Source organism: Sinohyriopsis cumingii, chromosome 14 (genome assembly GCF_028554795.1).
Source record: "Sinohyriopsis cumingii isolate HCF-2022 chromosome 14, ASM2855479v2, whole genome shotgun sequence".
Classification (NCBI taxonomy): domain Eukaryota; kingdom Metazoa; phylum Mollusca; class Bivalvia; order Unionida; family Unionidae; genus Sinohyriopsis; species Sinohyriopsis cumingii.
The window spans coordinates 96,686,955-96,712,672 of record NC_142974.1 but is presented as its reverse complement, the minus strand read 5'-3'; the positions used below and the strand labels follow the sequence as shown (position 1 = coordinate 96,712,672).

The window sequence follows — 25,718 nt, the reverse complement described above, 5'->3', positions numbered from 1 at the left end:
AATCTGTATTGTGTAACTAAATGAGTAATTTTTCAGTCATATTGCTATGATGCCTGCAGTGTGACAGTTTATAGTGGTGTCTAGCACTGGGGCATCAATCCGCAGATATGTAGCATGATGTCCCACCCAGTCACATTATCCTGACACCAGGCCAACCAGTCCTAACACTAACCTCTTAATGCTGAGCGCCAAGTGAAGCGGCTGTTAGTACCATTTTTATAAGCCTTTGGTATGACTCAGACAGGGATCGAATCCACCACCTCTTGCATCTGAAGCGGACATGAAGTTTGTGATGTCAATAAATGAGTACAATCTGTGTTGTGTGACTAAATGAGTGTAATAAGTGCTGTGTGACTGAGTGTAATATGTGTTATGTGACTAAATGAGTGCAATCTGTGTTGTAAGACTAAGTAAGGGCAATATGTGTTGTGGCCAAATGAGTGTAATCTGTGTTGTGTGGACTAAATGAATGCAATATTTATGTGACTAAATTAGTGTAATCTGTGTTGTGTGACTAAATGAATGTAATTTGTGTTGTGTGACTGAATGAGTGTAATCTGTGTTGTATGACTCAAACAGTGCAATGTGTTGTATGATTAAATGAGTGTAATCTGTGTTGTGTGACTAAATGAGTGCAAAATGTGTTTTGACTAAATGAGTGTAATCTGTTGTGACTAAATGAGTGCACTGTGTTGTGTGACTAAATGAGTGTAGTCTGTGTTGCATGACTAAATGAGTGTAGTCTGTGTTGTGTGACTAAATGAGTGTAGTCTGTGTTGTGTGACTAAATGAGTGCAAAATGTGTTTTGACTAAATGAGTGTAATCTGTTGTGACTAAATAAGTGCACTGTGTTGTGTGACTAAATGAGTGTAGTCTGTGTTGTATGACTAAATGAGTGTAGTCTGTGTTGTGTGACTAAATGAGTGTAGTCTGTGTTGTGTGACTAAATGAGTGTAGTCTTTGTTGTATGACTAAATGAGTGTAGTCTGTGTTGTGTGACTAAATGAGTGTAATCTGTGTTGTATGACTCAATCAGTGATATCTGTGTTGTATGATTAAATGAGTGTAATCCATATTGTGTGACTAAATGATTGTCATCTGTGTTGTGTGACTAAATGAGTGCAATGTGTTGTGACTAAATGAGTGCAATCTGTGTTGTGCGACTAAATGAGTGCAATGTGTTGTGACTAAATGAGTGCAATCTGTGTTGTGTGACTAAATGAGTGTAATCTGTGTTGTGCGACTAAATGAGTGCAGTGTGTTGCGACTAAATGAGTGAAATCTGTGTTGTGTGACTAAATGAGAAAATGCTTTATGTAACTTAAATCTAAAATTAATTCATATCACAAATGTATTCTTTATTTTTAAAATATATCTTGCAACAATCAAATAAAAAAAACTTGTCTATTATATACAAGACAAAATAATGAGATTTTACAGCTCTATGTAAAGGAGTATAAATTAATTCTTTTAATAATACACAACTCAAAACCTTCAGTCAAAAACAATATGAACAAAATCTTTTAATAATACACAACTCAAAACCTTCAGTCAAAAACAATATGAACAAAATCTTTTAATAATACACAACTCAAAACCTTCAGTCAAAAACAATATGAACAAAATCTTTTAATAATACACAACTCAAAACCTTCAGTCAAAAACAATATGAACAAAGCCAAAGAATGTGTGCATTGAACCAGCTATGTGAGAGTTTAATGTTGTTTTTCAGAGTTTAACATGGTGTAAACTTTCACTTGCTGAATCACTAAGCAAATAATGCTCGAAGGGCATTATATAAGCTGTGTGAGCCAGCAACTTACAGTTTATACAATGATAAAAACTGAGAGAAAATAACATTAAACTCTAAAAATTGCAGTTCTTTATAATTTTATTTATTCTTTTATTTTTTTTAATTTTTTTTTATTATGATATTTCCTATCAGTTCTAGGGTCTTATTTATGCGTATGACTTCTTGTTCTGGGTGTCTACCATTTAGCTATTTAAAGAACAGGCAATTCTCCATCATTAATATAATAGCTACGTCAGCATCAAACAAATTCTACCAATTATAGTGATCTAAGGTTTTGATCACTCCACAACATGGTCTTAATGTTTTCATCTAAATTGGCATGTGTAATTTGCATAGAAGTTCAATATCCAAAGCAAAGGATGTGTTGTTTTGTTTGACATATGAATGACTTTTGGATTAGATGATTTTATGAGTTCATTGTGACTTGGCCAAATGGTTATTGTCCAGACACATGAGTAACCAATTTTCATTACTTTAAATCTATTTTCAAGTTAAAAGTTTAGGCTACCTACAGGGGCTACTCACAAATTAAATTAAGACTATCAGTAAATGATTATAGTGATAGGGGTCCAATAATCTCCTCTCACCCACCTACACATCATAACTATCAGGGTTGGCATAACTTACATTGTAGGACTGCAAGTCCAGTTGTGACAATGTTAGTCTTTAACCCACCTCACAATCTTTATGTCCATTTACCTATAGTTTTGTTGTTGTTGTTGTTGTGGGGTTTAACGCCATTTTTCAGCACGATAGGCTATACATGGCGGCCAGTATTAATGGTGGAGGAAGAACCCGGAAAACCCCGGAAAGAACCACCGACCCACGAGAAGCTACTGGCAAGCTTTCTCACATGCCCACATTGGCTGAATCTACCTATAGTTTTAAATTCATCTGTAATGAGCCTCAGTGAAAGTGCTTAAGCCCAATGATTTCTTAGCCGATTTTGAGTTTCCCATCCTTTTTTTCAAATGTAGTCAAAGAAAGAATAATTTAAAATTAGAAAAGCTATAAAGATTGTTATCTGATTCTGTCAAATGAACTTATTCAATTTTCAAAAATAAAATATAAACCTATCATTTTTATTTCTTATTAAACCATGAAGTGTGTGTGAATCTCATTTAGTGTTTACATTAGTTACTCTGCATGTGATTCTATTTACAGTTAGTATAAAGTTGTTATCCATACAGCTCATACAGAAATAAATGCAGCTGGGTCTGATCACATGGTTATGATTTGACCAATGGAAATCTTCCCTACATTTATCAAGTAATATAAACTGCAATTATTTCTTGAGTAACCATAAAAAGATTGTTTATTTTGTATGCATCTCTAACCCATACATGCATAGTGTTAATTTTTGTTATTCGTATTACTTGTATAAGCTCTATGGCTTTGATAAAGATTATCCATGCACAAAATTTCTGGCTCTACTCATTACAACAGATAACATACTAAAATACAATACTGAACATTATTAAAGATTCATATAATAATACAGTATGTGGAATGTATGGCAATGTATAAGTGCAATGCAGAAGTAAAGCAAAAACACACACACAGTTTATAAATTAAAATAATCTCTGCAAGTTTATTTGCACACATATACACATACTAACCTAAATGTGATATAAAATATCACGAGAAAAAAAAAGTCAACCTGAAATTAAACATTCCTCTGCAGTTCAACTTTCTCAGAATCAATATGAACTGAAACCATTATCTATGGTCAATATCGACATTTCACAGTTGAATGTTGAATAAAACAAAAGCATGCGATTGTTTCATTACTTTCATACTGTGAGATAAAAATATCCCATGTGAAAACAATACATTGCTTTGCAGAGCTAACATCACTATGAGGAAACCAATACAGAGACACACTTTTATGACACTGTTTCATTATAACAAAAATTCAGACCCTATAATTGTGGCATGGCTCCCAAAATTACTAGTAATTTCAACTTTTTCCTCAAGTACTAAAAGGTTTTTAGTACCAAAATAAACAAGAGCTGGATTATGTAAGAAAATAAAACATCATTTAACTGAAAGAATGTTAGCTCCTTAATAATCATCTAATTATTAATTAATCCAATTATTACAGAACCATGTACAATAAAGCCATCAAGTCTACTTTGTGCTGTCTTCAGTGCATCCTTCTAACAACTGTTGCTCAATCCAGGATAAACAAAAGCCAAAGCTCTGTCATCTGGCATGCAAGCACCAAACAATGCCAAATTTTTAATTTAAAAATTAAATAATTTACCCACCTATTTATAGGAAACGATAGGCCACCAACACTTGCTCATTGCCTGTCATATACACCTGATAAAACAAATTTACTGCCTGAATTCACTGTCCAAGTAGTTCTTGCCACATACCAGGCCCCCATATTAGTTATTTTTATCTTAGAGTCAGAAATGCAGACAGCAGAAAATGATCACTCAACCCACAGTAATTGCAAAGGTACATGTATAAAACAGACATTGATTGACTTTGGTAAGTGCTAAAAATAGCACTGGCATTTATATCTCGCAGATTTGGATAAATAATGAAGGACAAAAAAATCTACTTTGGTATAGCAATATATATATTGCCGAACATGTTGAGGAGATTGCTCTGAAATATGAAAAATGTGTGGTTCAAGATAATGTTGCTTTGGATTTAGTAACAGCAAATATTTTGATCATGAATATATAATGGTAAATTTTGGATTCCATTTATAAAAACTGAAAACAAAAACACAAGAAGTGCCAACACTGGGTACATGCCTGTGGAAGGGAACATTATACTGCAGACAAAATTACAAGATGGATATATATCCGCAGTAAATATTTTAAAGGTGGGAATGGACTGCCAGCAGATCATCCTGCCCCTATTCCAGCAACACTCATATCAAATCAGGCTTGATATTTATCAACAAGGATTCAATGACTCAGGGGCAGTTCCAAGATTGAGGAAGGGATGCAGAAAAACAAAAGATCCAGACCTGATCCCTGCAACACTCACACCAAATCAGTCTTAATATTTGTTTTTTTATAAGAAAAGCAAGAAAATTCTGATTAATATCATGGGTAGGGGAAGGGTATGCATTAATCACTAGCTCTGCTAGTAACACAGTGTTTTTGCTCTGTGACACCTTTAAATAAAAGAATTTAAGTGTGAAATATAGAGACTTAATGGTTAAATAATTTTCATATTTCTTTCATTTCAATATTTTCATATGTGCAACATATATCCCTATATTTTAACATGTGAAAATTATATCCTTATATTTTCACATGTGAAAATATAAGGTTTCCCATCATGCCATGCAATGCTTCATTGTGTGTGCCTATAAAAGTCATATATGCAGCAACAAAAACGAGAATTTTGTGAGCTAGAACAAATAAATAGAAACTGTGGTACATTTTAGAAATGGAAAATTCTGAAATTGATCTTTGATAAAGAAATCTGACCAGACTGTTCACATTTCTCTGAATTTATTTCTCCTTATTGTTACGTATATTTGATTTAATTTATATTTGAATTAATTTGTGTTTGATTTGATTTGATTGTTTGTGGGTTTCGGTATCTTTTTATTTTCTTTACATGTCAATGTAATGTAATTTTGTTTACTAAGAATTTGATATTTTCCAGAAAATTCAGTTTAACCTGAACCTTTCCTTAAATACCTAATAATAGAAAAACTGTTTCTTTTTTTGACTTAGTTCCTGGCCTTGATTAAGGGTTAAGTAAACAACTTTTTCTCAGAGAAAAATGATTGGTTCTTATGAAGGACATAAAGGGGCTAAGTGATTTTTACATGTAAAAATGATCAAGTGATCCTCTATTTTGCCATTTGGCATTTCCTAAACTGCAAAATACTTAGCATTAATAGTGATGTTTAGAGAGAGATCTCAGAGTTTTGGGGCAGTTAAACACCTGATGTCCAGTTGTTTTCTTCTGTTGTGACTAGTTTTGAGTTTTGAGTTATATGTTAATTTTTCTTCAGATTATTTGGACCCTAAAAGATTAATTTGTTTTTCTGGAAATATTATTGTATTCATACAGAATTCTTGAACAAAGACATTGCATACAAATTTTACTTGGATTTCCAAAACTAGAGGATTATTTATTGTGTTTCTACAAGGAACTGTAGACTTCAACACAGTACAGGTTACTGCATATGTCATCGCCTTCCATCTTGGATTCTTTGTTGGGACTCGAACTTGAAATCATTAGAACATTTTATTATGAGGACTTCTAAAATATTATTTGTGGATTATTCTTGGATTACTTTTGGATTTGGTTCTTAAAACCATAAGTTCATATATTTTCATTTTTACAGTGTTTTTCCAGGGAAATAAATTATATTTTTAAAAGCTTGTTGTTTTCACTCTTTTTTTGTGTTACTGTTTATTCGAGCTTAAACACGTAACATAAGATTATTTCCTTGACAACAGTGTCAAACCTGCAGTGATGCACTGTTGAATCAGACTTGCATTATTTTCAGATTGGGACAAATAGTTAAAAAAAATGACAAAAATTTAATTTCCTGTGACAGATTTGGTCAACCCAATCCAACAGCCTTCTCAATTTATGAATATTTATATGATCAGGCTTTGAAATTGAGGTGAATTTACAAAATGAGGTGGGGGTGAGTGAGTTTAATATTCTAAACTTTGCTTCTGGAGCAAGTTTGGTATGGAATAAAATGTTCTTTTCATATGGTAATACCAGATATATTTCATACTGTGGTACCAAAAACTATACATTTTAACTTAAGGCTGGCAAAAGTCATTAAAATAAGTTTTTGATACCACACAGATAAATATATCTAGTATTATTGTTGGAAAAGAAAAATTATCTATTACCTAACAATTTAAAAAATAAGAAATAGTTGATATTTAGGTTTTAAAAATCTAAACCTTTACATGTCATTTTTAATGTTACATTCATGAAAATTATTCTGAATTTTGATATGAGCTAAATCAAATTGGAAATCGTCATGTGAAATGTAACTGCAAAAAATACACCTTTTTAAAACATTATTCCTGCTAATTAAAGCTATTTTACCTAAATTACCTAGATTAATGCAGACAACAGTTAATTAGTAGAATTTTATTTCTGGGACATCAATTTCGTCTAGTTTTATTAAATATATCTTCTCTTCTTCTGCCATTCTTTGTCCTACACTTTTAGTTTTGTCTATCATGTGACATGTTTACCACATTTCCATGAGGCCATAGTGAGTCTCTGAGCTGAGAAACACTGGCTGAAAAAGAACATTCAAGTCGTGCGGGTGGGGAGGGATTTAATAATATAATCAAACATACTCCCTGTTTGTCTTCAGTAGTAGTGCAGAGTCATAGTTATAAATAAGATTTTCAATTAATATTAGGTCTGTATATTTTTCCTGTCTTTTTGAGAAGGACTTAACTGTTTTTATTTATATTATTCTTTACCCATGAAAATGAATGCTTTACTCCCATACTGGGTCAAAGCAGTTTTATACAGCTGTTCAAGTGCTAATCTCATGTACATTATGAACTCAGTACATATGACCTCCTGTGTGAATTTTCAAAAAGTGTATTTCAAACCCATATACATGTTTCTTTTTAGAAATTCCCAATGTCTGATACATGCACTTCATTGTTAGTGAAAACATTCATACCCTTTGCTCATGTCCAACAAATATAAATGTTTCCCAGGGTAACATGAGTGTATTAGCCAAAGCTTTTGTATCTGGATTAGAATCAATTCCTGCAGGGAATTTCTAGAAATTGTGCTTCTGTGTGCAAATTTTTTATGGAATTACTGCAATGGATACCATTAGAATGGATGGCGAATATACTTAAGTTGTTGATTTTCTCCAAAACATACAGTGCGACCCCGCCATAATGAGCCCCACGATAACGCGAATTCGGATATAATGCGGTCGTGGCGTGGCTCCCAAAATTTCGTATATTCATTCACACATGAAAAAATAGTTTTTGGTCCAAGTACGTGAAATGAAATAGTGTATAAAAAATGTATTATCATTTTGGGGAAGAGGTCATATGAATTCGAATATAATACGATCATGGTGTGGTTCCTGAAATTTTAAATACATGTACATGTATTTTTCTTGTACCAGGAAATATTTGTTTAAGTATGAGAAATAGTGTGTAAATCGTTTATTATCATTTTGAGGAAGAGTTTGCATATCAATTTTAATATAATATCATCATGGCGTAGCTTCTGAAATTTAACAATTTCACCAGGTTCTTGAAGTGTTATGCCAAAATAAACATTATTGGAAATGTTACTTATTACTGATCCATGAGTAAAGCCAGTAAGTCATCTTTGTGATTGTCTTCAATTAATTCTGTATACAATCGTTGCTCAAACAACAGCCAACATGCGTGTCTTCTTTAACTGCATGCACAACCAAGCAGCAGACAATGTGGTGGTTGATGAAAGATTCTCACAATTTAAAAAAAACATCAAAAAACGAAAGCCGCCAACATGTTTGCTAGGCTTGGCGATGTTATTAGATGCAAACAGTTGACCAGTAAATAATGTCCGCTTTATAAGCTGGAAATTGGAAGGGTATGAAATTGTACGTACGTTCAGCTTAATTTTTTTAATAAAAGTGACTCGTGACCATTGCAAGCCTACTGTACTTAGTTCTCTGGTTTTACATGGGTATGGTGTTTGTTTATGAACTTGTTATTAATTTCCAGTATGTTTATAAAAATGTTTTACCATTATGGAAAAGCAAGTTCACAAATGCAAGTCGTTCTCTGCACTTTGTGCAGTGATTAGTATAGTAGTTTTCACACATTTCTTTCGATATTCACAAAATCTGAAGTAAAAGTTATATGCACCCTGAAAGCATGTGTTGATTGTTAATTATTCTTTCTGTATCGTTCAAACAAATAGGCGTACAAGCGTTAATTATTGGAAATTTGCAATGGATAAATGTACATGGAAATGCATATAAGAAATTTTAGCAGTATGAACTTTGTACAGATATCGTTAATATACCCTGGAATGTAATGAACCGTACATGTGCTTTGTCTTTCTTAACCTAATTTTGCTGTTCATTTTCCCATTGAATTCAGACAGATAATGATGTGTGACAAAATTATTGAATAGTTTAAATATGTAAGCAATTTGTACAATAAAATTACATGTATTATGGTTTAATTGCAAGCCCCAACAGTACAATATCAGACGGCAAGTAAACGGTGTTGATACTCTGTTCATGCTGTATCTTAGATGCTGAATTCAGACACAATGATCTGGGACAAAATTACTGAATATTGTAAATCTGTATGCAATTTTTCAATGGAATTACATGCATTATACATGAACTGCATGCCACGGTGACAGGATACATTAGCCATGAATACATGTATATGTGCCAATGAGCTGTTCGCTGAAAAAAGTAGAATACCATAAAACCCCGCATTAACGCCACCCCAATATTAACACAATTCAAATTGTTTTACCCCATATATCGCATTATAGCGGGGTTCCACTGTATATGTACCAATGAATGGTTCTCTGCCCCCACTCCAGTTGGTAACTAACACCACTGCCAACTGACTGTCTAAAAGGATAAACACAATATTATTATGACCGACTTGACTGGATGCTGCACGGTACAGAACATTGTACAAAAGCACTTTGTGAACTCCAACAATCCCATCATAGTTGACTGTATATTGTATTACTGTTGAGTAGCTGTTCAACCAATCAGAATTCAGAATAATTTTCATGAAATTAATAGTCAAACCATGACTATTGCAACAAAAATTAGCCAAATTTATCACTGATAATTTCACTGAAATTCAACATACAATTGTTGATGAACAATTTGCTCTTCATACAATAGAACTAATATTATCCAGACTATAGTTTATCCAGATTATTTGCTCACTGTTATTCCCACATGATTGAAATGAGTTATCCTGATGGCCAATTTCCAGGTAAAATAATTGTGGATATTTTCAGTGTTACTATAGATTATCATTCATTCAGACAATCATATTAACATGTGTCCAAAAGAGTTCAGATATTTGACTGTAATATGATTTTCACCTGAGATTTACAGCTGCAATGAGAAGCAGAAAGAAATGAGTTGCTGCTAGATGGTACATGTGAGTTTACTGAGGGAATACATGTCATTTCCACAGGGAATATAATATATGACATTTCCACAGGGAATATAATGCATGTCAGTTTAGACAGGAATATAATACATGTCAGTTTACACAGGGAATATAATACATGTCAGTTTACACAGGGAATATATGTCAGTTTACACAGGTAAATATAATACCTGTCAGCATACTCAGGGAATATAATACATGTCAGTATACTCAGGGAATATAATACATGTCAGTATACTCAGGGAATATAATACATGTCAGTATACTCAGGGAATATAATACCTGTCAGCATACTCAGGGAATATAATACATGTCAGTATACTCAGGGAATATAATACATGTCAGTATACTCAGGGAATATAATACCTGTCAGCATACTCAGGGAATATAATACATGTCAGTATACTCAGGGAATATAATACATGTCAGTATACTCAGGGAATATAATACCTGTCAGCATACTCAGGGAATATAATACATGTCAGTTAACACAGGGAATATAATTCATGCCAGTATACTCAGGGAATATAATACAAGCTTGTACAGTGATTAATGAATACCTAAGTGCACAACATCAAGGAATTCACAAGTAAGTGCAGCAAATGAATTTGGTTTTCATTATTAGATATAACTGACATGATTTGTTACATGATGTTAGACATGATTTACATTAAATATTATGCTGTGACTCATTATACAACAAGTCTTACATACTATGATATTTAAAAATTGTAGGTTTTGAGTCAATAAACAACCATAATTACTCAGGTCAATGATGGTCTATTACATAACTGTTTAAGAAAAAAGCATGTGGATTAAGTCAGAAAAAATTGAGCAAAAGTTGATTTGATCTGTTGAGTTACTCATTATAACCTAATAATGAATTTAAACAGGACTGCATGTCTTGGGAATCCAAATAGTTTTTAAAATTTGTGACAAAAAACATGATTGCACCCCACTGCACTTCACCATAAATGTATATCCACAAGTGTAGTAAAACCCTTTCAATGAATCAGATCTATTCAAATCCTGTGGAAGGACATTGATCTCTTCTAATATTTCCACGGCATTTTTAAACCACTATCATCATCCACAACTGATATATCAGCACACTGGTAGAAGGCCGGAGGAGCTTGAGGATTTCTTGTGATGTAGGTCACCTAAAAAATGTTAGATGAAGCTTAGTTAATTTTAGATACTCCTCTATAACTATTTCACCTAAAAGAACATTGAATTAATAAGAATGAGAAGCAAAAATAGTACCTGATGAATACCATGTTTTGAATCTGCTAACTAAACTGCAAGTGTGCAGGATTATTTTAATTAGCTGGAAACAACTGGATGAGAAAAATAATCTATGTTGGTGTTTGGACCCAGAAAAGGACATCCCAGTCACAGGGTTAAATTATTTGTCTTCCCATGAGGCATAGCCAGATAGGTTTTATTTGGCATAGCCTTGTGGGGAGACAAATAATGTAACCTCCCAAATGGGATTTCCTTGTCTTGGTCCAAACCCCAACACAGATTTCGTTAGTCTAGCTTGTACACATTGCACTAATGTCCCCCCATTGAATGCAATGTCTAGCTTGTACACAACTCACTGATGTACCTCGACTTAATGTGTAAGCAATGCATTAAAGTACCCCCACTGAATGTGGTGTCTAGATTGTGCACATTGCATTGATGTACCTCCACTGAATGTAATGTCTAGCTTGGGCACATTGCATTGATGTACCCCCACTGAATGTAATGTCTAGCTTGTGCACATTGCATTGATGTACCCCCATTGAATGCAATGTCTAGCTTGTACACAACTCACTGATGTACCCTGACTGAATGTGTAAGCAATGCATTGATGTACCCCCACTGAATGTAATGTCTAGTTTGTGCACATTGCATTGATGTACCCCCACTGAATGTAATGTCTAGCTTGGGCACATTGCATTGATGTACCCCCACTGAATGTAATGTCTAGCTTGTGCACATTGCATTGATGTACCCCACTGAATGTAATGTCTAGCTTGTGCACATTGCATTGATGTACCCCCACTGAATGTAATGTCTAGCTTGTGCACACTGCATTGATGTACCCCCACTGAATGTGGTGTCTAGACTGTGCACATTGCATTGATGTACCCCCACTGAATGTAATGTCTAGCTTGGGCACATTGCATTTATGTACCCCCACTGAATGTAATGTCTAGCTTGGGCACATTGCATTGATGTACCCCCACTGAATGTAATGTCTAGCTTGTGCACATTGCATTGATGAACCCCCACTGAATGTGGTGTCTAGATTGTGCACATTGCATTGATGTACCCCCACTGAATGTAATGTCTAGCTTGTGCACATTGCACTGATGTACCCCCATTGAATGTGATGTCAAGCCTGTGCACATTGCATTGATGTACCCCCATTGAATATGTCTAGATTGGGCACATTGCATTGATGTACCCCCACTGAATGTAATGTCTAGCTTGTGCACATTGCATTGATGTACCCCCATTGAATGTGATGTCTACCCTGTGCACATTGCATTGATGTACCCCCACTGAATATGTCTAGACTGGGCACATTGCATTGATGTACCCCCACTGAACGTAATGTCTAGCTTATGCACATTGCATTGATGTACCCCCACTGAATGTGATGTCTAGCTTGTGCACATTGCATTGATGTACCCCCATTGAGTGTGATGTCTAGCTTGTGCACATTGCATTGATGTACCCCCACTGAATGTGATGTCTACCTTGTACACATTGCATTGATGTACCCCCACTGAGTGTGATGTCTAGCTTGTGCACATTGCATTGATGTACCCCCACTGAATGTGATGTCTACCCTGTGCACATTGCATTGATGTACCCCCGCTGAATATGTCTAGACTGGGCACATTGCATTGATGTACCCCCACTGAACGTAATGTCTAGCGTATGCACATTGCATTGATGTACCCCCACTGAATGTAATGTCTAGCTTGTGCACATTGCATTGATGTACCCCCACTGAGTGTGATGTCTAGCTTGTGCACATTGCATTGATGTACCCCCACTGAATGTAATGTCTAGCTTATGCACATTGCATTGATGTACCCCCAACTGAATGTGATGTCTAGCTTGTGCACATTGCATTGATGTACCCCCACTGAGTGTGATGTCTAGCTTGTGCACATTGCATTGATGTACCCCCACTGAATGTGATGTCTAGCTTGTGCACATTGCATTGATGTACCCCCACTGAATGTGATGTCTAGCTTGTACACATTGCATTGATGTACCCCCACTGAGTGAGGTCTAGCTTGTGCACATTGCATTGATGTACCCGAAGGAATGTGATGTCTAGCTGAAATACATTGCATTGATGTAATAATAATAATAATAATAATGAGGACTTTGTATAGCACCTAATCTTTAGAAGCTCTAAGCGCTTTACAAATTAGACAAAACCTATAAGATATAAAACATACAATGATATGATTACAAAATCAAATACCATGAAATTAGAAAACATTAAAAAACATGCTGAGAATATTTAAGGTAGGAAACATTATTAGGTCTTGAAGTTTGTTCTTGCAGTCGAAATAATTGAGTTTTGAGAGCAATCTTGAATGGGATCACTGTGTCTTTGTGTCTAAGTTCAGTGGGCAATTCATTCCACATTGCTGGACCCTGGTATGCAAAAGAACGCTGTCCATGTGACTTTGTTTTCATAGTGGGAATGAGTATACGATTGTCAGAAGAGGAGCGTAAGTATCTTGCTGGTGTGTACACATGGGTGAAGTCGGATAGGTATGTTGGACTAGAGTCCGACAGTGAAACGTAGTACAGAGAACAAATTTTGTGTTTGATTCTGGATCAAATAGATAGCCAGTGTAGGGTACAGAGCAGTGGGGAGGTGTGCTCTGATCGTGGTACTCTAAGTATGATCTGAGCAGCTGTGTTTTGAACTTTTTGAAGTTTCTGGAGCAGATATTGAGATGAACCAGACAGAATTGAGTTACAATAGTCCAGTCTTGAAAGTACAAATGAACACACAAGTGTTTTAGTGGCATCAACTGAAAGATACCCCCACTAATGTGATGTCTAGCTGGTACACATTGCATTGATGTACCCCCACTGAATATGATATCTAGCTTGTACACATTGCATTGATGTACCCCCACTGAATGTGATATCTAGCTTGTGCACATTGGATAGATGTACCCTCACTGAATGTGATGTCTAGCTTACATACATCACATTGATGTACCCCCACTGTATGTGATGTCAAACCTGTGCACATTGCATTGATGTACCCCCACTGTATGTGATGTCAAGCCTGTGCACATTGCATTGATGTACCCCCCCCCCCGAATGTGATGTCTAGATTGTGCACATTGCATTGATGTACCCCACTGAATGTGATGTCTACCCTGTGCACATTGCATTGATGTACCCCCACTGAATATGTCTAGATTGGGCACATTGCATTGATGTACCCCCACTGAATGTGATGTCAAGCCTGTGCACATTGCAATGATGTACCCCCACTGAATGTGATGTCTACCCTGTGCACATTGCATTGATGTACCCCCATTGAATATGTCTAGATTGTGCACATTGCATTGATGTACTCCCATTGAATGTGACATGTAGCTTGTACACAACTCACTGATGTACCCCATTGAATGTGTATACAATGCATTAATTTAGTTACCCGCCCCCCACTGAATGTGATGCCTAGCTTTGTGCACACTGCATTGATGTACCTCACTGAATGTGAGGTCTAGCTTGTGCACATTGCACTGATGTACCCCCACTGAATGTGATGTCTAACTTTGTGCACATTGCATTGATGTACCCCCACTGAATATGTCTAGCTTGTACACATTGCACTGATGTACCCCACTGAGTGTGAGGTCTAGCCTGTATACATTGCATAGATGTATCCCCCACTGAATGTGATATCTAGCTTGTATACATTGCATAGATGTACCCCACAATGAATGTGATGTCTAGCTTGTGCACATTGCATTGATGTACCCCCATTGAATGTGATGTCTAGCTTACATACATCAGATTGATGTACCCCCAACTGAGTGTGATATCTAGCTTGTGCACATTGCATTGATGTACCTCCATTGAATGTGATGTCTACCTTGTACACATTGCATTGATGTACCCCCAACTGAATGTGATGTCTAGCTTGTGCACACTGGATAGATGTACCCCCACTGAATGTGATGTCTAGCTTTGCGCACATTGCATTGATGTACCCCCACTGAATATGTCTAGCTTGTACACATTGCACTGATGTACCCCCACTGAGTGTGAGGTCTAGCTTGTATACACTGCATAGATGTACCCCCCCACTGAATGTGATATCTAGCTTGTATACATTGCATAGATGTACCCCACACTGAATGTGATGTCTAGCTTGTGCAAATTGCACTGATGTACCCTCACTGAATGTGATGTCTAGCTTACATACATCACAATGATGTACCCCCAACTGAGTGTGATATCTAGCTTGTGCACATTGTATTGATTTACTCCCATTTAATGTGATGTCTACCTTGTACACATTGCATTGATGTACCCCCATTGAATGTGATATCTAGCTTGTGCACATTGGATAGATGTACCCTCACTGAATGTGATGTCTACCTTGTACACATTGCATTGATGTACCCCCACTGAATGTGATGTCTAGCTTGTGCACATTGGATAGACGTACCCTCACTGAATGTGATGTCTAGCTTACATACATCACATTGGTGTACCCCCCACTGAATGTGATGTCTAGCTTGTGCACATTGGATAGATGTACCCTCACTGAACGTTATGTCTAGCTTACATACATCACACTGATGTACCCTCACTGAAGGTGATGTCTGGCTTACATACATCACATTGATGTACCCCCCACCGAATGTGATGTCTAGCTTGTACACATTGCATAGATGTACCCCCACTGTATCTGATTTGCAGCAATTTGAACACAGAATATTAACACTGATGCACCTTAAAAGTGATGCACAAGTCTTGCCATTTGCATAAACAAGCAGATAGCTATCAGTTTGATCCATGATGCTATATTATAGATGATCAATTATAAAATAGATGCACTGGCGTATTCAAAGGGTTTACTATTTTTATGCTGGCTAGAGCATTTCAATGCTGTTGGTCCTTTGAGTTTAGACAAGATATCATTAACTAGTTTGGTTTCTGTGAATATGTGTCTGCAGCACATATAGCAGGAGATGCCGCTTGGGTTGGCTTGATTTATGCAGGTTGTGTTGCAGTTCTGAGATTTACACTACTCATGCTCTTGCACTACCTCTGCAATTCTCCTCAGTGCTCCAGTATGGATGACACTCCACCAGATGAAGCAATCCTGTGTGAGATCTTGCCATGACTGAGGGTCATTGTTAAAGTGTTTCGTGGATGACTTCTCTGAAGAGTTTCCTCTACCACCCCAAAATCACTTTCCCTCCTTCTGCTCACCCAAAAATATATTTTCTGATATTCATTCTTCTCATATCGTGGCAATAAGACCTGTCAATCTCATATGTGATTTCATCAGCAGAGTGTGGATATCCTGGCAATAAGACCTGTCAATTTCATATGTGATTTCATCAGCAGAGTGTGGATGCATGGAATGCATGCCTGTGTGAGAATATCAGTGTCTGGGACCCTGTCATGCTACCTGATCCTAATCAATTTCCTAGGCAGACCATGTGAAAATAGTTCAGTTTCTTGATGTGGTGTGTGTACAGAGGTTAGCAGCACTATGACTTTGTAGACCGTCAATGTTTTTTGGTTGTTGTAGACTGATGCCTGTGCACTCTCCCACATTTGCATGGAGACTGCCAAAATCCACACTACCTTTAGTAATTCTGACAGATTTTATCAGTGATGTGGACTGCATGTGAATTGTGCTGAAGAGATAAGTGAAATTGCCCACTGCCATGAGGGTTTTGCCATTTACTATGATGGTAGGCTCTACTATGTAAGGCTTTCCAGATGGAGATTTGTGTATCACCTGTCTTCTTGATACTGGTGTGAGACCAAAGTTGTTACCAGCTGAAGAGCAATGGTTTGGACACAGCTGTATATCAGACTGAGACCTGGCATTCAGAAAACAGTTGTCAGTAAACAGAAGATTATGAACAGTCACTTCCTGTAACTTCATCTTTGCCTGTAGTCTCCTTGGATTGAAGAACTTGCCATCAGTCTAGTATCTGATGTCAATCAATTTTATTGTCAGTCATGGAAGGCATCAGAAAGCACCATACTGAAGAGGGATGGTACCAACACACAGCTGTGCTTGATTCCAATGGCAACTAGGAATGGTTCAGATGATTCACAATTATCCAAAACATCAGTGAGCATGACATTGTTGAACCATTATGATGGATTTATCTGGGCAACCATGTTCTTCCAAATAGTCCATGACTGACTGTGTCAAAGTTAATGAATTCATGTACATGTTGTTGTTATATTCTTGGTATTTCTCCTGTTGTTAATGAGCTGCAAACACCATGTCTGTGACCCCTTCTCCTTTCCTGAAGTCACAGTAAGTCTCAGGAAGGAGCCCTTAATTAATGTGATGCACAATGTGATTGAGCTATCAAAAAGTACACAAACTAAAACCCTGCTTACTTTTCTGCCAAACAGACAAAACTGTCCTGTTCTGTCTGCATATTTTCTGTAACCACTTGGAAACTGAGTGCATTTAAGGTCAGAGGTTGGAGTCCACTTAGCATGAACTTCTGTGTTAAATAAGTTACTTTGCATTTGCCCAGTATCAAAACCAAATTTATGTAATCAAATAACTTGTTCCTGATATACAGTGTGAACACACAAAACTACAGAAGTGTTCCAAGTAAGCGGAATAATGAGTTTTATATGGTATAGCAGGGGTCTCAAACATGCAGCCTGCCAAGCAGTATCATGTGGCCTGCAAAATGATTGGTGTCACAAGGTGTCATGAGAGATAACAAAGGTGGTGCAGCCCTTGGACCATCAAAAAAGCCCTCATGCAGCCCTCAGGGTGGTTTGAGTTTGAGAACCCAGTGGTATAGGGATCTGTCAAGTCTGTCTTATCTAGATAAATTCATAAGCCAATTCAAGTGAGTTCTTTCCCTTGACTCAGAACAAAGCATGAATGTGGTTTGTATTTATGACATACCTCCTCTTTTACTAAACTTCTTTAGCCTTACAGTCTAAATAAAAGTCTAAATGAATTGGATTATAAAAATTCCATTTAGTGCATCTAAAATTATCAATACAGGGACAACAGAGAAAACACCTAAATAAGTCTAATCTGGGTGTGTGATACTGAAATCTGGATCAATATCTGTATTGAATGCCAGATCAACCAGAGAAGATTAAATGGCATTACATGCTTTCATTTTTACTAACATAACTGCTCATGTATATAACATACACAACACAGACTTTTTGCAATAAAATGACCTGAAACCTCCCCCTCAATGTTTATTGTTCATTTTAACCACTCTATAGATAAGTGAGTGCTTTGCACAACATCAATATTACATGTTGGTATAATTAATACTAACAACAATTTATTATACTGATTTGAAAATGATAATTATTAAAAATGTTTGGGTACTTAAGTTGATTCCTCATCCCATGTACTGATGACATTACTGGTAGTACAAACAAATCAGTGTTTTCTACATACAGGAAAGTTGATCTTTTAGATATTAGATATTCATGGTTTTGGTCCACTTAATCCAGTTTGAGAATTATGTTGAAGTGATGTTGTTGTTGTTGTAGGGTTTAACACCATATTTCAGCACAATATAGGCTATAATGGCAGCCAGTATAACTGGTGGAGGAAGAATCCTGGAAAACTCCGGCTAGCTTTCTCATGTACCAATATTAGACGAGCCTGAGATTCAAACCCATGCAGAAAGAGGTGAGATGACAGTGGTCAGGAATGGTGAGTGCTTTAGGACACTCAGCCTTTTGGGGCCCCCTTGAAGTGATGTCAAAATTTAATTAATTGGTGACAAACATTTAAATCAAGAAAATACAAGAAAGAAAAAAAGTATGTATTTTTTGTGATCTTGTTTGGCTTTGTAACACCTGCTGTCACTGAACAAAAATATTTAATCGACTCATGTTATTTACTAAGTAAGTTTGCTTCATCTCTATACTTATTTAAATAATACATGTAAAGTATCTATTTAACTCTATTAGCATAGTGGCCTTACAAGGACAGAGATGTTTTAAACTTAGAATTATACTAGAAAATATTTACTGTGGATACAAAATTTACAATATATGGATGGGAAGTGTGAGTGTAATCAGATTAGATGTATCAACACATTTACACTCAGAAGTAGAAGAGTAGACGTGTGCTACCTTCAACTTGATTAACAGTGGCAGTACAAGGAAAGTTTCAAAATATTGATTATGCGATGTAGAAATTAATTAATATGGGATTATGATTTTTAACACTATATTTCTATTGCAAAATAAATGACTGTTGAATGAAACATAGAAAGAATAAAAAATGAAGTGATCGCTGAACAAGAACATTACATCTACAATAGTATTATATAAATCATGGACTGAAGGGTCCAGTATATAATGGGTAGAGCACATAATGGACCGATTTACTTAGGTCAAGTTTGTTATGGGCCAAGAACATTAATGGTCTGACTCTGCTATGGGCTGTGTGGTTCTGGAACCAGACTAAAGTGCATTATCTTTAGCAGTTATTAAAATAGGGTAAACAAATTTTGCCAGACTAGAAAATACCAGCTTATGAAAGTGCAATAAATGAAGTACAAATACACAAAATGCAAAAAATGTTATCAGCTCATTACTTACCATGTACCTTTGAATTCAAGGAAGTGAAAATGACCAAGTGAAACTAGCAGTTTTATTTTCATTATAGGTGAACATCTGAAGTAAGGCCAAGCTGTATACTGTATAACCCAAATTACACTCATCAACCACACATCAAATAAAGGGAATCAGAAGTTCTTTAAGCAATACCAAAGATATACAAGGTCTTTTTCAAATAGCCAGAATAACCAATGAGGAAACCTGGGAATTATTTTCCTTTAAAATCTAACCCTATGCAAAATAGAAAACTATAGAGCACCACCAAAGCCAGGAAGCTTTCTGTTGGAGTTGGTGTAAATGTTTTGCTGTTTTTAGCACTACTGTGTCATAGACCTTATGTTTTCTATCGAATTTTGAATTTGGTGGGCCATGATTAATATCCAACTTTACCCAATGGTGGGTCATGATGCATATCCAACTTTACCCAAAGGTGGGCCATGATGCATATCCAACTTTACCCAAAGGTGGGCCATGATGCATATCCAACTTTACCCAAGGGTGGGCCATGATGCATATCCAACTTTACCCAATGGTGGGTCATGATGCCCAAAGGTGGGCCATGATGCATATCCAACTTTACCCAAAGGTGGGCCATGATGCATATCCAATTTTACCCAATGGTGGGTCATGATGCATATCCAACTTTACCCAAAGGTGGGCCATGATGCATATCCAACTTTACCCAAAGGTGGGCCATGATGCATATCCAACTTTACCCAATGGTGGGTCATGATGCATATCCAACTTTACCCAAAGGTGGGCCATGATGCATATCCAACTTTACCCAAAGGTGGGCCATGATGCATATCCAACTTTACCCAAAGGTGGGCCATGATGCATATCCAACTTTACCCAATGGTGGGTCATGATGCATATCCAACTTTACCCAAAGGTGGGCCATGATGCATATCCAACTTTACCCAAAGGTGGGCCATGATGCATATCCAACTTTACCCAAAGGTGGGCCATGATGCGTATCCATCTTTATCCAATGGTGGGCCATGATGCATATCCAACTTTATCCAAAGGTGGGCCATGATGTGTATCCAACTTTACCCAAGGGAAATCTGATTCACAATGCTGCCTTTCTTACTTTCTTTTTCACCTATGAAATTATCATTTGAATATAGGCACAGGGTGAAACGACACACCTGTGCCATGTATCAATATAATACACAATACCGGTATACAGCCTGTGATACAATACATATTGATATATGTATCAAAACACAAAATGGGATTATCACAAGACATTTGACTCATCATGTGAATGTATGTGTTGAATGGTATTTTCAAGTCCAGATAGTGTAAACACACAATGTATCAGCAGTGAGTCAGACTGTTACCTGTTTATGAATAATAATATCATAGAAAAAATTGATTCAAGATGAAATATCACTGATAACATTGTTGTTCTGTGTGTAACAAAATAAAATATAAGTACTTTGTTGTTTTTCTTTAATCTTCATTAGCAGCAGAGAGGGTGAACAGACCACTTAAGGGAGTGGTCACCCTGTGTTTGACCAAAAAAAAATAGTGACCACTCATAGAGGTCAATACCACGTCTACGATTATTGTTTGTCCCAAACAGAATTGTAGATGCCCCCTCTCTACTGCTCCCCTTCTGCTGATATTAATTAAATTATTATGTTATAATAAAATGATACATCCAGAATCTCATACTGCAAGAACAGCACGAGAACGATTAGAAGCAATTAAAAAATTTCTTCCTGTCAGAGACTCATTTAGAAAAAATCTACAAGCGCAGCAAGAAGCACAAGTTGAGTATGAAGAAGAAACTAAAAATCTATTTAAACCCGTCACTGCAGCTACTGAGAAAGTTACAACTGTCATCAAAGAAGATCTTCTTCCGGTATCAGAAAAAATAGCAAGAAGAACTAAACAGGCAAAGAAGATTTTACGAGACCTTCCAACTGACATAGCTGCAGCTCAACCTCCACCTGTTGGTGAGGAAATACTTGAAAGTATTGGAGAACTTCGTACTGAAGTCGCCGATGTGAGAAAAAAACTTGCATCTAAATCCAAATCAGCAGGAGAAAGCTTAAAATTAATTGCAAGATTTAACGAAGGAGTTGTTAATACTATTAGACATACTGAAAGAGAGAAATTACCTGAGATGATATTGGATAATATATCTGATAAATCTAATTTTTTAAACCCCCTTAATGAAAACACAAGTGATGATAATTTCATTAAATGGATATATCGCGTGTATTACAACAAAAAACAAGCTAAAGGTTCAGAGTTCAAAAGACTTAATGAAGAAGTAAAAAGACTTTACAGAGAGAGACCGAAACAACCAGAACAGGGAGGGCTCTCCCAGTATCAGCTTCCTCCACCTCTGCAACAAATAGAACAACAGCAATCTTCTTCGCCGCAGCAAAGGTTGAAGTCGGAAATTAAAAGGGCTAAAGAGTCACTTAAATCACCCTCCTTGAAGAAAATTTCTTCACCTTTACGTAAAATTTCTGCACCGCATATAACATTTACATTGATAGATTCACCACCTGGATTTCGAGGAAGTGACTCACCCCCGGCCACCACTGAAGTACTTACTCCGGTAATGCAACCACCAGTATTTAAAACACCTCAAGATGAACCTAAAACAGGATCTGGTTTATGTCCTGATAATATCATCAATGACGTGTCACGGTTAGAAGTTCTCATAGGAGGAAAACGTGCCGGAAATAATTCACCAGAAATAATTAATGAAGCAGCTGATATTTGTCGGCGACTATTTCAAAGTGGTATCATGGATATCGGCGTTTACCGAGAACTTATTGATGAGCTCGTTGATGATTAGTCACCGCGATTAGATAAATGGTAAATAAAATAAGATGATAATACATAATAATCATCGTAAACCCGCACAGGTCAGAGCGGTAAACTCACGATTACCAATCTATAGTGTTATTTACGGAAATGGACTTGGTGATGTTATTCAGGGATTATTTACAAGGATAGCTCCAAAAGTAGCACCTGTAGCAAAACAACTATTGATGAAGGCTATTGATATTGTTCGTGATAAAGCTCCTGGTGCAATTGTCAATGTTGCTGGTAAGGCGTTCTCGGCGATCAAGGAAAGACTAGCATGATTATTGCGACGAAAACAACAACCACCGGTGAAACTGGCAAGTACTGAGGTGATGCCCGCAGACGTAAGTAAAATAATAAATCAGGCTGCAAAACAAAAACTAGCGGCGATATCTGAAGAAGCGGAAAAAAATATAACAGCAAATTTAATAGCAGGAAGCGGTCTTTGTCGACGATGATCATCATTTGAAAAATGGTAACTATAATAAAAATGTTCAGGCGCGAATCAGACCCAGCATTTGATATGGAGGCACCTGTCCTTAAGTATGAATCTGTGCGTGATTATCAGTTTTATTCTTATGACGCAAGACAACCAAATCAGCGGGGGAGAATCGAATTACAGGTTCATGATACAAGTAGATATTTCTTGCCCGCTGAAGCGTTTATTGAAGTAGAAGGTAGACTTGTAACGAATGTTGTAGCTAATACGCCATATGCTGCCAATTTGCGTGTTGGTTTTGTCAACAACGGGATCATGGCATTATTTAGTGGCGCCACATATATGATTGATGGAAAAAATATTGAATCAGTTCAGAATGATGTCGACGTTGCTACAACAATAATTGGTCTAGCGAGATATTCTGATGACTTTACAAGATCAGCTGGTCCAACAATGATGTTTGCTAAGGATATTACCAACAACGCTGATCATGTTCAGTATACCAAAATACGAACACCACAAAATACTGCAATTAATCCACAACCAGTTGATTTTGAGCACGCAGACAGACCAGGTGCTGATTTTGATATTATAGGAATCGTTAATGCGACTTACAACCTGGGATTTGCAACACGCCGAGCAGCGCTGTCAGGAGATAATAGAAATTTTTCATGTGCAATTCCATTATCTCACATCTTTGGATTTTGCAGAAATGTTAGAAAAGTCATCTTTGGAGCTAAACACACAATTGTGCTCGTAAGAAAAGGTGATGATAATGATGCAATCTGGCGAGGTGCTGGTGTTGCTGATGGTAAAGTAAATATATCAAAACTTTCATTGTGGATGCCAGTAATGACTCCATCTATTACTGAGGAACAAAAATTACTTTCTTTTATGGATCAAGGCGGTAAATCATTGCTATCATGGCTAACAGTAACCACAGATGCTGCTCAAAGCAATATTAATGGTTTATTTACATGGCATATAGCATCACAACAGGGTGTTTCTGCACCACGACATATTTTTATTGCACTGCAAGATATTGACCGGATAAATGATCAAGAACATTCACATATGATATTTGATAACCTTGGAGTTAATGAAGTTTCCTTACGGATAAATGGACATCAAGAACCAGCCGAGGATATATTGTTAAATTTTGATCAAAATCATGTAGCACGCGCATATCATCGTTTAATGTCATTCATGGGACATGATCAAAATATAGATACCGGTTTGCAAATATCACAATTAGATTTTACAGGTCTATATCCGATTTATTATTTTTCACTAGAACATCTTGATTTATCCAAACAATCTGTTGTTGATATACACTTTCGAGCTCATGTTACTAACCCACCACCAGGTGCTGGTGCCTTCTACAGAGCGATCGCGGTCGTACTTAGCGACAAAGCCATGTTACTTGAAGGTGGTAGTGGTCGAATGAGAGTTGTTGATGCACCGGTGGAAAATATTTAATCATGTTATTTAGAAAAATATATTTTATATAAAAATGTCGTATAGTCATGTTAATGTTACTCTGACTCCCGGTCAGGTAAAAAAGCTTCAATCAAAAACCGCCAACAAATGCGGAACTAAAATATCACTAAAACGAGATCAGATTAGTGGTGGTCCAAACAAATTATCGTTGACAAATAATCAGATTAAACATTTCAATAAAGCTCTGGAATCAAAAACTGGAGTTCAATTCCATCTCTCCCCGAGCGCCATCAAAGACATGTTTAAAACCGGTGGTATATTTCCACTTCTTGTGGCCATTCCGGCATTAATAGCTGCAGCTGCTCCAGCCGTAGCAAAAGCAGCCGCGTTAGGTGCTGTTGGAACAGCTGCTGGAATGGCACTAAAGAAAGCAACAGGGCAAGGATACAAAAAAAAGGGACGCGGCTTAAGATTGCCAGGATCTCGTTAGGGGAGAGGCCTAAGGCTTCCAGGATCACTTCGTTAGACGTTCCAGCATCAAATTTTGATTTACTTAATGCCGCTAAAAAATTAAAAATATCTGCCTTTAGAGGTGTTTTTATGCAAGATCAATTACCGAAACAACCAAACAAACTCGAAACAGGTATTATTAATCTTGACGAACGTTCCGGACCCGGTACTCATTGGGTATCATACGCGGTTGATCCACATGGAATTGTTTATTTTGATTCGTACGGGTTAGCTCCACCTGTTGAATTTATCAAGTATGTCGCACCACTTCACGCAACAACCTCTGGTTGTAAAGTTTGGTATTCAACGCTACCCACACAAACAATGACAGATCCGCCAATATGCGGCCGTGAAGTAATTAATGTACTCGACGCTATATCAAAATCATCCAGGCCGCCACATAAAGTCGTGCACGATTATACAAGCAACCGATATGTTGCGTGTAAGGCGTTTTAAACAGATCTTAGATTTTTATATAATGGTTGATATTTACGGAAGATCTTCTTCACGCGTTAAGAAAAAGCCCGGCGACGTTGATCTGTCGAAGTATGTGACTAAGGATGACCTCGCTGATATTATGAACCTGGCTGGAGTTGACCCAGATGAAGTTGTTATTTTTCAGGATCGATATGGTAAACTAAAAACCAGCAATATCAAATGGAATGATATAGTCTG

The 25,718-nt window shown here is 36.6% G+C and overlaps 1 protein-coding gene across 4 annotated transcripts in view; it reads right to left on the bottom strand.

The window, feature by feature from the left end:
* Window positions 1–1,338: 1,338 nt before the first annotated feature.
* The window catches only part of LOC149784440 (uncharacterized), a 128,199-nt gene continuing 103,819 nt past the window's right edge, over window positions 1,339–25,718 (bottom strand). For 2 of the 4 annotated variants that reach the window (XM_089932515.1, XM_089932514.1), the window contains exon 6: window positions 1,339–11,115. In XM_089932515.1, coding sequence (XP_089788641.1) covers window positions 11,008–11,115 — 108 coding nt within the window. In that variant the 3' untranslated portion in view covers window positions 1,339–11,007. The remainder of the gene's footprint in view (window positions 11,116–25,718) is intronic. The other 2 variants (XR_016413871.1, XR_016413870.1) reach the window with 2 other exon arrangements.